Source organism: Fringilla coelebs, assembly GCF_963513975.1.
Source record: "Fringilla coelebs genome assembly, chromosome: 6".
NCBI classification, from domain to species: Eukaryota; Metazoa; Chordata; class Aves; order Passeriformes; family Fringillidae; genus Fringilla; species Fringilla coelebs.
Genome location: NC_140034.1, coordinates 46,434,557 through 46,448,749, shown reverse-complemented (window position 1 = coordinate 46,448,749; position 14,193 = coordinate 46,434,557). Strand labels below are relative to the sequence as shown.

Genomic DNA, 14,193 nt, shown 5'->3' with positions numbered 1-14,193 from the left:
ATAACATCAGGCTCAGAGGCAGTGGGAGTCCTGAACAAGCAGGACTTTCAGGGTCTCTGCTGGGGAAAAAGCACAGAGCACTCCTCAACAGCGTGCTACAAATACAGAGACCAGTTCAAAAGAAACCTAGACTTTGATATATCAGGAGTTCATTGAGATGAAGTTATTTCAGAGAAAACACTTCAGCCAACCAACATCTTTTGATAAAACTAAGCTTTGGCCATGGAAGAGAATTCGCAGAAGCTTTAGTAGGGAAAGCAATGTCAAGTTAAACTCTGGTCTCACTCCAAGTGCAAGGACAGTGCAATTACAGTGGAAACAGTCAAAGCTGAACAGAAAGGGATTTTACAGGCTAATTATTGACAGAAGCTTCACAGGTGGATAAGGACTGGAATGCTGTGCACATTTACAGGTCTCATCTCCAGGAGCAGTTACTTCCCATCGAGGCATTATGGTTATGAAGAAGTGAAATGAATGTAAAAGGCACTCCTTGAGTTCAGCTAGCTCTGCTCTGGGCTCATGAGGGACGTTTACAGCTGCATGACCAAGCCAGTTCACAAGGGTGGTAGACTGCCTCTGTCTACTGGTTTGCACACACAAGGCTGGGGGTAGAACACGCTGGGTACAGAGGTTGGAGCCAGACTGCTGTAACACAAATCAAAAGTAGGGCGGAGGAAAAAGGCCAATTATTTTAATAGCTTGCCCAAATGCCTCAACTGATCGTACTAACTTTGGGAAGCAAAAGGCACTATTATGCACACTTGACAGGTTTGTTCCTCTGACAGGTACATCATGTGCTCGTGATTCCTGTTTGATTTCCTTCTTTAAGAATACCTCTAGCTGTGTTCCCTGTACGTGTGGTGGAAAGTGGAGGCGGAGAGTCATTCTCCGAAGGAAAACACAATTACCCAACTTCTTTAAATGCTCAAACAGATGACAAGTGAACAGGCTTTCAATACTCCCCAGCAGCTCCAGTTTAAAACAAAACACTCTGCATTATACATTCAGCAACAGATTCCTAATCCCAAACTCCCTCTAGCAGGAGGGAGCTGGGGAAAAAAAAAAAAAGACCCTTTCATTTTACCAGTATTTTTCATATTGCAAGGTGCTTTTTTATCTTGTTGAACTCAGAAGAGAGACTTGCAGACAGGATGCTGTGCTGTGCTAACTGGGTTGCTATTAGAATATGAACAAGGGTCACAGACACAGGGGCTAAGCCTGCATTTGTGTGCTCCTGGTCTTTGATGGCTGCCAATCATTCCTGCAGTTTGTTCAGTGCCTGCGCAAGGCACAAACTTCTAATCTGCTCTCTTCCAGGGCTAAAAGCTGGCAAGCACGTGGTAATGCTCCAGATTAAAGATAAACCACAATGAGGATGACAGTGTGTAAGCATGAATATACCCATTTATACATTGAAACCTACATGGTCAACAGCAAGTGAAAATATGAGCATGTACATGCTTTGGGGAGATTTCATTTCCTTTATCCTTTCATCTTCTGGGGGTTTTTTTGCCACAAGTACAAGGTCCTCTAGGTTATTTTCTTCTCACAGCAATATGCCAGCTAATTAGAAGAATAATAGATGAGTGTCAGCAAGTTAGCACAATGCTCCTTAATCAGGAGGTCCTGGAAAGTTTGATGAATTCTTTAAAATCTTTTTCTTGGTACTTTTACTTCATAAATGTAAATAATTTCCCTCCCATTTGCTATTTTTACTATAACCACATCCAAAATCTCATATGCCAATATCCTAGAGTATTTTTAATGTATTTCACTGAGGATATCCCATCTTTGTTCCTTTGTACACAATGCTAGAGGTACTCACTGGGATTCAGCAACAGCTTAACACCATTTCCACTGCAATCAATAGCAAAACTCCTAAATACTGCAGCTGGGAAACAATTAGGCCACTATTGAATACATCAGAAAAAGTATTGATTTGGTGGAATTGAGGTTTGGTGTTGGTGAGTTTGGCTTTGTTAGTGTCAGGGAAACTGCCCTTGTTGTTATCAAAGCTGAACTTGAACCAGCTTCAGTCCACTTCTGCCTCAGATTTAACTTCTCCCTGATGCTGTTCTGATATTCTGGTAATGATTTCTGTAGACCAGCCTACAGTCAGCAGCTGAGGACAGCTAGGTCACCCAATATGTGTCTGTTCTTTTAAAAGTCTGAAAATAAGGTATTCCAAGTAGAAGCTGCTGTTCTCAAGTATTGCCTTCTTTTAATTCACTTGGGGGAGCCTCAATTTCTGCCTCTACAGACAACTTGCACAAGTGCATCTCTTTATGCTCCAGACAGAGACATGGAACTTCTCACAGATTTCAAGTGTGTGACTGAAATTCCCAACTCTATGGATTTTTGGGCCAGAGAGGCTGTTGCATTGATCTCATCAGAGCTAATGCATAGCATGGATCAGGAAACCAACTACTTCCTGCCCCAAGTCCAGCATCTGAAGCAGAACTAGGATCTTGGTTTTTAGAAGAAAAACACTGCAGTGCAAGGTGCAGTTTAATTGTCTTTCAGGAGAAAAACTCCCAAGAGCTTTGGGTGGCTTGTTCCAATTAGTAACTTCCTCCAGTGGTCAAACAGGCCTAGTATTTCCACATGTAATCTAGCTACAGTTTATAGCTATTAGTTTCCAAGCAGCTTTTTATACCCAAGACTGTAATATCCTCTGTTATCACGTGCCTATCCTCTTTATCAGTATTTACAGACTATGATTAAGCTATGTCTTAGCTTTCTCTTTAATAAACTACGTCCCCTGAGTCTTATAAAGCACGACCTCCGATTGTTTTTTTTTACTCTCTCAGATACTTTCTAAATTGTGCCCAATTCCTAAACTTTTTTCCTTGAAGAACAGGCATCTTAACCAGACGTGCTCAGCAGTTTTTGCAACAAACAATGACAACTATTTCAGGAGGGAAAGCAGAAAAAAGGAAGAAGTCACAGAATGGAAGGGAATGAAGAATGAATGGCTTAAAAAGAGGACTGAAAGAAAATGGAGAGGGAAGGAAAGACTCTAAAGCAGGATGAGGTAGCAGAGAGAGGAACTTACTGAAGCAGAAGCTCAGGAAGAAGCAGGAGATGATGAACAGACCATGCAAAGCAGTAGTTATTTACAAGTACACTTCCATAAGTTATCCTGTCAGGTCCAAGAGGAAGTGACACTCGATTCTCCTACCTATCCTTCACTCAATTATTTCAGGCAATAGGGATCTCCAACAGTGATTGCTGCAAGACCTTCTGGGGTTAAGAATATAGAGAATTGTGCACAGAATTTTTTGGAAGCAGAGCTTATGAGGCTTCCCAAAACCCACCACCTGTGATACAACTGAGCTCCACAGCAGTGGGACTGCTTTTTTTTCCCATCCCCTACCCTGGAAATACCTGCCTTGCTTCAAGGCCAGTACTGGAGGACTCAGAAGGAACAAAAGGCATGCTGGCACAAAGCACATATGGAGCTCTGGGCTCCAGTCACCAGGCCTGGGACATCTGTGGCTTTCTGAGGATGCCTGCATGTTCAAGTAATTAGACCAAGGCCAGCTGTCCCCTTCTCATTCTTCACCCTTTATGCTCCCATTGCTTCTACTACCACTGTCTGTCCAATGATTTGTCTGATGGATCACCAATGAGTAGGTTTTTTGTTGTTGTTTATTCTTTGGAAGGCGGGAGTGGAAGAGAACTGGTGAGACAGTAAAGAGGAGAAAGGACTCTTCTGAGTATATCCCACGAGAAACCTCAGTGTTTCCAAATGAGCTTTTGCCATATCAGAGGAAAGATTTGCTTTAACCTTTATATTCTGAAGTCATAAGCCCCAAATGCTTGTATTGGTACTAGAAATGCAACCATCAGTCATGAACCTGGCTGCTCAGGAAACCTTGCTGCTTTATAGACAACTCTGGAATTCTGGGCCTAATTTCCCTGTCAGTGGTCCAGATGTAATTCAAGGAAATTAATGAACCATATTTCAATCTCAAGACACTCCCTGTAGCACACTGCTTTCTGAAATCTTTCCTGCCAATTTGTGCTGGAGCAAGCCAGAAGTACTGTGGGATTCTGGACACAGGTCTCCACATCAGCAGGGTTTCTGCTGAGGAAACCCAGTGAAGCTTTTACCAGTCGAGGGAAGGCAGGAGCGAGAACAGAACCAACCCTTTCCCCTCAACTGTGAAATTACACACGTAGCTTTGCCCCAAAGCCAGCCAGGATCCCAGACAGGCCCAAGCTGGAGCTGGAAAAGGAACACTGCTCCCCAGCCTGCCTTTAGCAGCCAGGGCATGACAGAGCAAAGGGCTGTGTGTGCACTGAGCAGCCCCATCCCTCGACAGGGCAGTGAGCCCTCGGATGATACATTTACTGCAGCCTGCGCTGCATTGTGCCTGCCTGTGCATCATCTCCATAGCAGCAGTTCTGCTAATTGGGACCAGCTGCTACAATTCCAAATTCTTCTCTCCAGAAATATCGATACTACAACGTTATGATTAGAAAGCACTTTACCAAATGCCTCTCAATTCTGCACAGCTCAGATGAAGAGCAGCTGCAGAGAGAAGGGACAGTTCCCTGAATATACAGAATAAAACACTGCAAAAAACACTGGAGAAATGAAGGCTACAAGAAGCAAGTCAAAACAGAATAATGATGACAAAGAAAGCAGCCTGCTGTATATGCTTCTGCCTGTCACTTTAGATGTTGAAAGCACCACGAGCAGACTTTTTCCTTATGCTCTAGGATAAATGGCCATAGCACTGCACTGTTACAGCTTCATGTGGCAGGTGTGCATGTTTGTCAGATCCAGCTTTTCTGTCCAAGGAAACATTAAAGCAAAATCCATCAATCTGGGTCTGGCTTGGAAGAGTATCTGTGGTCCTGAATCATTTGGCTCCGGGGGCTGCTCTGCACAGCCCACTGGCAAAGAAAGTCACTGGAACTGATAAGCTGGTGGGAACACTTGCAAAGTAGGAATGCCACCACACCACAATGACTTGGCCACACTTTTGGCTGTCTTCCTGTGGCTGCTGGCTCCACACAACAAGTTGGATGCTTTGCAATGGTCACCCTGGGATTGCCAAAAGCTGCAGCCCTTTTCCCCTCCAGCCAGACTGGATTAAACTGGCTATCAGTATTCTGAATTCACTTGGAAGTCTCAGGGCCTGTCTGTGACCACCAGGCACAGGGCATTCCTGAAAAGACATCTGGTTACTGAATTTATGTAAGAACTGGGCAAACCACTTCAATCCCATCTGTTATTCCAACCTCCTGAGCACAGAGAACAGCATCCTTGAAAGAGAAAATCTCACACAGAAGGGTCTGAAAATGAGAACCATGATGCAACGTGTAATTTCCTCCTGAGAAAGATGCTGTACAATCTTACAGAAAACGTGGCACGCTCCAGCATGTGGCTGTGTAAACAAGGGCCTAACACACCGTTTCACTACTCAGATTTCATACTACAACCGAGCTAATGCAACACAGCTAAAGCAGAGAGATTGCTTTGCTATGCTGAGTGATCTGCCTCCTACTCTGAAAATCAGCGAGGTAAATAAAGTGTTTATACCAGACAGTTTCTCTCACCAAACAAAATGCTCAAGTTTTTAAAAAATATTTCTATTATTTTGCTCTGGAATATATTCAGTGCTTAGTGTCCCATTCAGATTTTACCATTTATACACAGTTCTCTTATCTATTTCACATTCTAACTTTTGGCCTACATTATAAGTCTGCTTGAGTCCACAGTACTGCAGGAGAGGGAATGCATCAATGAAACTCCAAAAAGGTAAAGTCTGAACATGTTAGAATTGTGTATAAACTTTCAGAATCCTTCTCTGAAAAAAACACAAACTTACATTTTTTTGTGTAACATTCACTGACCGCAAATTAGCTTACACTCCATTTTATTTCTGCTCTGAGTAAGGTTGCTCTACTTACTTGTGCTGGGAAACAGCTGACACAGAAGTCCATATGGGAAACAGGAGTGTAAAGATGAGCTTATACAGAGAAGCTCTGTGTGCTTATATAGGGAAGTCACCTCAATAAATTGCTCAGCACTGCATGCAAACATGTTAGCGTAATTTGCAGGTGACAGCGTGACGGAATTCTGTTGATTGCAGTGCAGTTGTGTTCCTTCCCATCAAGCTGAATTTAGCCTCTCTAGTCACCAAATCACATGAATAAACTGCTATGCATACATTTATTTTATTTTTAGGTTTCCAAGATCAATCAATGACATTCATGTGAGGAGAATCACAAGGCTAGGTAAAAAACAAACTAAGCTCTTCTGAACACTAACAGCCATTGGGACCATCGGGACAAACACTCTGAGGGTTTCCAATGGCACAGCTCTGTGGATTGTAAACTGAATTACAACAGCTTTAAGCAGTTGTGGACTTTGGCACATCAGTCATCAAAAAGAATCCATGCAGCAGAGCAAGCAGTAGGACTATTCAAGTAGCAGATCCACCAGCCCCTGTTGAACTGACATTTGTACACCTCAGCCTGCAATGTACCACAATGACACTGCTGGCGTGCCAAAAGTCAGGTGTCCAACATACACTGGCCCCAGCAGAGAAGCACCAACTCTGAAGCTGACTGTCTACTTTTTGCACAAAGCACAGGCATTCTCCCATTTCATTTCAGCTGCCCTCACCTCCCCCATAACTAAATTATTGTTATGCTCTGCATAATCCTAGTACTGACAGGGATGTTTGTTATACATAATTAAAGATATTAATTTTGCATGGAACAGAAGACACAGAGCCAGGAACTTAATCTTTTTTTTAAATCTTCCATTAGAAAATTACCTTCATTAGCACCGACTCACTGAGCTTCTCTCTGTTGACAATTTTTATTGCGACCTTCTGACACGTGACACAGTGAACCCCCAACTTCACAAGCCCTGCAGGAGAAACAAAGCAAAATACAAAGGAAGAATTGATTAGAGGTTGAGGTTAGCTGTCAAGGGTTTTCCTTTTAGAATACCATCCAGATATTGGCAGCTTATATGCAAACAAATTCCCATTAGTACCTCCTCAAGCCAGAAAAGGTCTTGTGAGTAAAGGAAAGCCTTCAGCCCACATTTGGGAGTGACCATTTGGCAGTGAAATCACCAACATCATTGATGCTCCTGCAGTTTCTGCCACTAAAACTGTGGTTTTGTTGAAGCACTGTAGCCCAGCTCTCACCACTCAAAGTATGTTCTACCAGTAAGAAGTTCTGGCAATTGAACCACACTTGACTAAGGGCTTTTCCTGACACCTGATATCAACAAAACCTTGGAAATCAGAAAAACTAGATGGTCAAATGTTTGCTTCTACATTTCTCTAGCTCCTTCCAAAGTTTCCATGGTCACAAGAAAAAGATGCTTAATTATGGCTTCCCTTACTCTTTTAATTTACCCTGCTGGACAGTTAATACTGTGATGAATGCCATTGTGGTATGGAGGAACATCAGCATACGCTGCTACAATTCTTGTTTGTTATTACTTACTATATTCTTGTCCTCAAAAAAGACGGAATGCTGTTAACTGATTATATTGGCAAAAGGATGTTGCTATTCCTGATGGGATTAGGATGTCTGAACTATCATCAAAAAATACAACACTAAGACTTAAACGAAAGAGGTAAGCAACATACGCGAGCCATTATCTTCCGCAACATTTTCATCTAAGTCTGGTGACTTACACGAAGGTACATTGAGATACCTCCCACAAGTGAGTTTAAGATGGTCCCTTGAGCTCTCAACTCTACTGCCATTAAGAACATTTGTAGCTGGAAAAGTTGTACTTCATAGGTTATTCAAGTGAGATCTTGTTTGCTTCAGGTTTTACCCTTGTCCAACATGCGCATACAGCACACCACCTGATGGGCTGGATACCATCCCACTCCACACACTACATGCCAAATTGCTATTTAGGTTAATTCAGTTATAACTGAACTAAAAAAGAAATGGCACCTCTCCGGTGTCACTAAGACCCGCTGTGTTTTGCAGGGCATTTATGAGCAATGACATCAAACAGTAGAAAAAAGACTAACTTAGTTCCCAGCCCCTAGGCTAGGCTGCAGTTAAGGAAGCCAACCCCATCCCCTAATGTAAAGCACGAAGCCAAACACGTTGCTTTATGTCGAATTTGAACACAACAGATTTTCAGTCTGGTGAAAGACTGAACACAGGACTTCACACATCTTACTGAGGGACAAGTAGATTCTTGCCTTACCACAAACTGGTCCCAGTGAACTAGAATTTCATCAGGGCCTTCAGCAGTCTTCAGCATGTACCTGTCCATCCTTTTGCTATGCAGTTAATCATAAATTTGGAATTATTAATCACTGGTTATTATGTGGAGAAATAAACTCCCAACTTGCTTCCAGTCACATATTTTTTTATGGCATGCTCGAGTGTTCTGGATATTTCTAGTCACATAATTTCTCAGTCTCATTTGGTTAAATGCTGACATCCTCACTTTCAGCCATGACATAAACAAGTCACAAAAATTAAGAATGCAGTGCACTGACAAATCCATTGGAAACTGTGTACAGCAATATCGTGTCCTCTGCCTGGAGCAACTGAGAACCAGAGCTGGGGCAAGATGCTGTGATGTCCAACCACACTCACTCTTCTGTCTCATTTTTTTCTATTCAATTTTTAATATTAACCAAAGCACTTCTGGCACTATGCTCACTGTTCAGAGCACCTGCAGCTTTACTTATGTTTTTTCCCTTTGGCTTTGTTGTGTGTTTGGGCAGAGGCTACTTAGCACCACCCTGTTGAAAGTGTGCACTGCTTCAATCTGTGCCTGTTGCTTCCTTCCCACTTCTAGGACAAACCACAGCCTTACATCACTCTTGCAGCACAATGACAGCACTTTTTACATTGCTCTTAGTTGCACTTTCAAATCTGAGCAGAACTTCTAAATCAGTCCTTTATATCCTGACTCCCAGGATCTGTGGCACCGTGTTGTACTGTAACGTGGTGGCACGGACCAATTATTTTCAGAGGTCACTAGGGGTGAGAAACAACTGCTCTCTAACTGGTTCTTCACTAATAATATACCAGACTTCTTATATCTCACACTTCAGGGCTTGATTTCAAATCTTATTGCTCCCAAATCAAGACACCTGTCTGACTAAATGTGGCTGATTTGTAAACTATTTTTCTTTTGTCCTCCCTGAAGCAGCCTGTCATTGAGCCTGAGAAGGGTTTAACCACAAACTTCTGGGACAGTGGCATGCTGCACAGTGTATCTTCACAGTGTCCTCTGTCCTTGTAGCTATTAACCTACCACAGAAACTCAAAAATTAAGATTAAACTATTCTGTTTACTCCAATAAAAAGTTAACCAACTGTTAGAAGACACCAAACACTTTGCAAAAATAAAACTGGTTCTGAATTACACTGATTTTATACTGAATTAATTTCATTGACCTCAAGAAGTCATTCTTGATTTATGCTATGGTATCAAAGGACAGAATGAGAAAACATATGTGAGATTTAATGCATCTTTCCTCTTCTCCTGATTTGCATTTTAAAAATCAAGAGAAGAAATGCACTGTCATTGCTGTCTGTTTTGTGGAGATAGAAATATTAGACAGCCCTCTGAAGAGCCCAAGATGGCACTTTCCACCGTACTAAATTCACTGAATGTAATTTTAGGATAAAAAATAAAACAGGTTGCTATGCCTCGCTTCCTCTCTCTTGTCTCCTGGCCACTTCCTTTTGACATTTGCATGCCAGCCTAAGCAGAAAAAAAACCCAAAACAAAACAAAATTCCTCTTGGTAAGTCCATCTATAAGATAACACTCCTCTCCTGCTACTACGAAGAAAGCCTAATTGAGCTGAGGCAGGAAGGGTTTGTCCTCAGGACCTCTGTTTCTGTCCTGTAATTTCAGCCAATTGTGGAATTACACAATTGAGATGAGATGACTAAATGTGGAATTGAGATCCTGTGGGCTTCTGATTCTTAAGGAGCCCTTTCACTGACACAGAGAACACAAACCATTCAAGATATATTATTTATCTACATAATAACAGAGCTTAGAGAAAAGCAACTATGTGAATATAGTGCTAGGCAGCAACTGAAATAATGGAAGTGGCAGAAATGCCTGCTTGAAAACAAGTGCCAAGGTGTGCTCATGGAGTTGTGGAAGAGGTGGTGCATCTTCCATTTTTTCCTCTTCTGTACATGCAGCTGTTAATGAGCACTTCAAAACTATATAAATCCTCCTCCAATACAGATGTGTCAATAAGTTAGTAGTTATTCATAAAGCTTATCTACACAGTCAGGCCAGCACAGGTACACATGCCTTCTGCAAAGGAAAACACACACAGCTGCTCCTGCCAGGATATTTTGCACTGGCTTGGCTTACAACAAGTCAGGCAACAAACTGATCCTGAACTTGTCTGCTTCATCAGTAATTAACCCCTCAAAGGCAGGCAAGTAACCTTTGTGACTGCTAAAGTTAACTCTGGTCTGTCCTGACAGAAAATCTAAGATGCTGTGGGAATCAACTGCTGGAAGTTTCCCTCAACCACCCACACAGGTGTCACACGCTCACTGCTTCAGGCACACCTCAGATCTCCATCTATGGCTCATTCCTGGGGACTCTGGACACTGACATCCTGGGGCTTTAAAATCAGTTGTTGCATCCAATGAACTGCAAACATTGAGCTGCTTTTGATCTTAGCCACTGAACTGCATCAGAACCAACCCTATACCTGCAGGTTGGGGAGTAAAGGAGAAAACATGAACACACTGGGAAGCAAGGGGATGTGTAAGTTAACACTGTCTTTTCATCATAATTAAAAGCCACAATCTGGAAACCAGCGAGCATGAGAAACCCCAGATGACACAAAGATGCCACTGAAGGAAGAAGAACAAAGGGAAGTGTGTAGGTCTGACACAGCCCAGTGCAGCAGTGACCTGCTAATAATCATGCCTGAGCATTTTTTTGCTAGCAAACTCCCACCATGTGGATGCTTACAGATATACAAATGATTTTTGAAAAGCACAGGAGCTTATGTGATGAGCAAGGGACAGATTTAGATCAGCTGGGAAGGTGGACAGCCCATCCTGAAGCAGAACAGAGAGAAGATTCTTCTTTTACCTAAGAAGAATGTTCTGTGGGGGTGGAGAAACAAAAACTTCCCTTGAGCTGAGACAATATATTCACTGCGAATCCATGGCCACAGCAAGTGGCCAATATTGTAACTGGCAATCACCTTCAGGACTTTCCAGCCAAGGACAGGGTTTCAGAAGAGACACATTTACTTTTGCCTTGCATTTTGTGTAGCAATTTTCTCTAGCAGAGAATACAGCATTAAGAGTTTGGAGCTAGTGCTATTTGATATAAACTTTATAGCTGTGTAAATAAGTAGCATCTTTCTAATGATCCTGTTATTACAACTCTTTGTTAGAGAAAGAAACATTCTAGGAACAAGAAAGAATGTCTTCAGTACTATCCAAACCTGAAGTCTGCCAAAGACACCAATGTGAAACAAATTATTGTTTTGAGCCAGAAAGAGAGAGTAATACATAACGAAACACCACTGTTGTTTAAATACAGCACTTATGGTATATTCATTGTCAGTGATGTCCCCAGTCTTTCAGAGAGGCTAAGCACAAGTAACTTGTTATTCTGATTTTTAACCATGAGGCAAGTAGCTACTCAAAGAAATAAAGGTACGTTTGCTATATTTAGCACATACGATTTTTCCCATTGGTAAATGGAAGTCTTTTAACATAAAACCAACCTAAAATAACTTTATGTGGTAGGAAAACTAGACACTGATTTCAGAAGAACACTGCACACACATGTTGCTTGCTCTTCACTTCAGAGCACATTGTCAAAAACCTTAAAAAATCCGAGCAGAAAGCCCTGGTCTGGCCAGAAGTGCCTATTTTGGCTGGATGAGCAATTAAAGGAATGTCTAGAGAGAAATATCACTCCTCTTTTAACTTGAGTTAGCTAATTGCCAATTAATTCAAGTCAATGAACACTCTGCAAATGTTAATCTAGGCACTGCACAACACAAACATTTGTGGTTTACTTCAGGGCTCAAGTACTGGCAACAAACTATCTGGATTAGAAAGGGAACAAAAGTTCTAGACCAACTCCAGTACACTGTTTTAGAAAAAGCTTTATGTATATATAGTACTGCTGCACATGAACTTTATACATACGCTCTTTATATATAAATAGGTTAATGTATCCCCAGAAATTGAAGGTTGCTGTTGTAAATCTTAAAAGAATTTATGGATGTTCATTCCTGAAAACAACATGCACTAACATTTGCAAGACCTGCAAAACCTCGAGGATGCCAGTCCAGAAAATCAACCCTTAGAGCAAACAAAAGCATTAATACATCTCAAGCGGGGTGGAGGACAATCTTAAAATGTAATATCCCTCCTCTTTATTCTCCACAGTTATCTTCACAGACACTGCAGTTTCAATTAGGGTTAAATCAGTTCAGTTACAGTGTCTAACTCTGCTGACTGCAGTGAAGTTGCTTTAGATCTGCAACAGTGGAAAATGGATTAAAATTTGGCCCACAGCAACATGATTTCCATAGCCGTAAAATAAGGATAATAACACTCACTGACTTACCTTGCAAGGGCTGTAGAAGGATTAACTGATTAATCCTTACAAAGAATGTTGGAAAGGGATATAAATCCTACCCAAGTTTTACATATTACAACCAGGAAAACTGCATTCTAAATACAATCTGGAAAAAAACCTCCAGATAATTTCTTATGATTAGCTTCCATTTCTCATCCCAGTTCTTTTAGAGCACAGATTTCTGGTCTCCAATGAGGCACATCTTATGCTACTCTTAGCTGCACTGGAAAGAACTTCGTTACTGAGTATCCTACTTACAGAAACCAATAATTGCCCTTAATTACTCAGTCTTCTCATTGAAGAGGTGTTTATTTTTCTATAGCAATGGTTATCTCTAATTATTGCATTTAAAATAAACAGGGACTTATATCAAGTGACATGCAAATTACATGGAATCAATTTATAATTGCATAATGGGAAAAGGAGGTATAGGAGAAATCTAGAAATCTAAAAGGACGAGGATGGAGCTACCCAGGTTGGTAATGAAATATTTTGACTGTGGACTCTTCTACAGAGATAGCCTAGTGCTAAAAGGCTGTTCTGAGAGCTCATGCATTAATTGTTTTTAAACTGCATAAACTCTAATTATGGTAGGACTAAAGCCAGAGTTCCAATGCTCAGCAGGAGCATGGAAGGAGAGGTTCATCAGTGCTGAGATCCACATGCCTCAGCTCAGAGCAGAGGAGAGCTGCACACTAAATTGCCACAGTCCAAATTTACTGTCCTGAGCTACGAGCACTGTCAAACGTCTGCTGGCTTGGCCAGCCAGAGGGACACACTCCTAAGCTCAGAGATTGCTGAGAACAATGCATCAGCTCAGATGTGACTGGATCCACATGCCTGATATTAGGGAACAAGAGGCACAAACACGTACAGATATATATATACACACACAAGTATATACACACAGCAGCTCAGCAGGAGCAGGTTTTACACTGGATGCCTCAGAGATTATGGTAGGATCATCCTCCAAGCTCAGCAGGATCAAAACACACAGAACCAACATCACCTCTATTGATTTCTATCTTGGTCTCTTTCTTGCAATATTTCATAAATCAATATTTCTCAGAAAACCTTTATGGCCCCTGAATGTAACAAAGAATGTGAGTGTTGAGCCCTTTTGATGTGCTCTCTTTCCCATCTCACCAGACACACCCAGATACCTAAAGAGGCCCCCTCAGGGAACCAGGACACGAACCTTCATTGACACATGGATGCTGCTTTTGCAAAATACCACTATTTCATCAGCCAAACTCTTAACAAACTCTTCAAGTCCTCTGGGATCTATCAGCAGCTTGTGATGTCTATGGGCTGAGTTCCTATTTCAGATCAACTCTTTGTTTCTGTATAGGAACACTTGGGAGACTAAGCTTTGATACAAGTGCAGACTTCAGCTTCCAATGTGTCCATCTGTAAGTGACAGGGCAGCACCTTCACCCCTGCACACAGGGAAAGGGAAGAGTGGTTTCACTGGTTTCAAATTTGAAAGAAACTAAAATATAACAGATCTTCCTACTGATGCACCTGGAGAAAAAGCCCAACTCTTTTTACATCTCTGGATCGGTATTGGGAAAATTCTGCATTC

General features: G+C 41.7%; 1 protein-coding gene across 2 annotated transcripts in view; it reads right to left on the bottom strand.

Moving 5' to 3' along the window:
- The window catches only part of BRSK2 (BR serine/threonine kinase 2), a gene marked incomplete at both ends in the record, with an annotated part of 301,569 nt that overhangs the window by 143,147 nt on the left and 144,229 nt on the right, over positions 1-14,193 (bottom strand). For both annotated transcript variants that reach the window (XM_084208048.1, XM_084208049.1), the window contains one exon: positions 6,798-6,892. In XM_084208048.1, the coding sequence (XP_084064174.1) occupies positions 6,798-6,892 (95 nt within the window). The remainder of the gene's footprint in view (positions 1-6,797; positions 6,893-14,193) is intronic.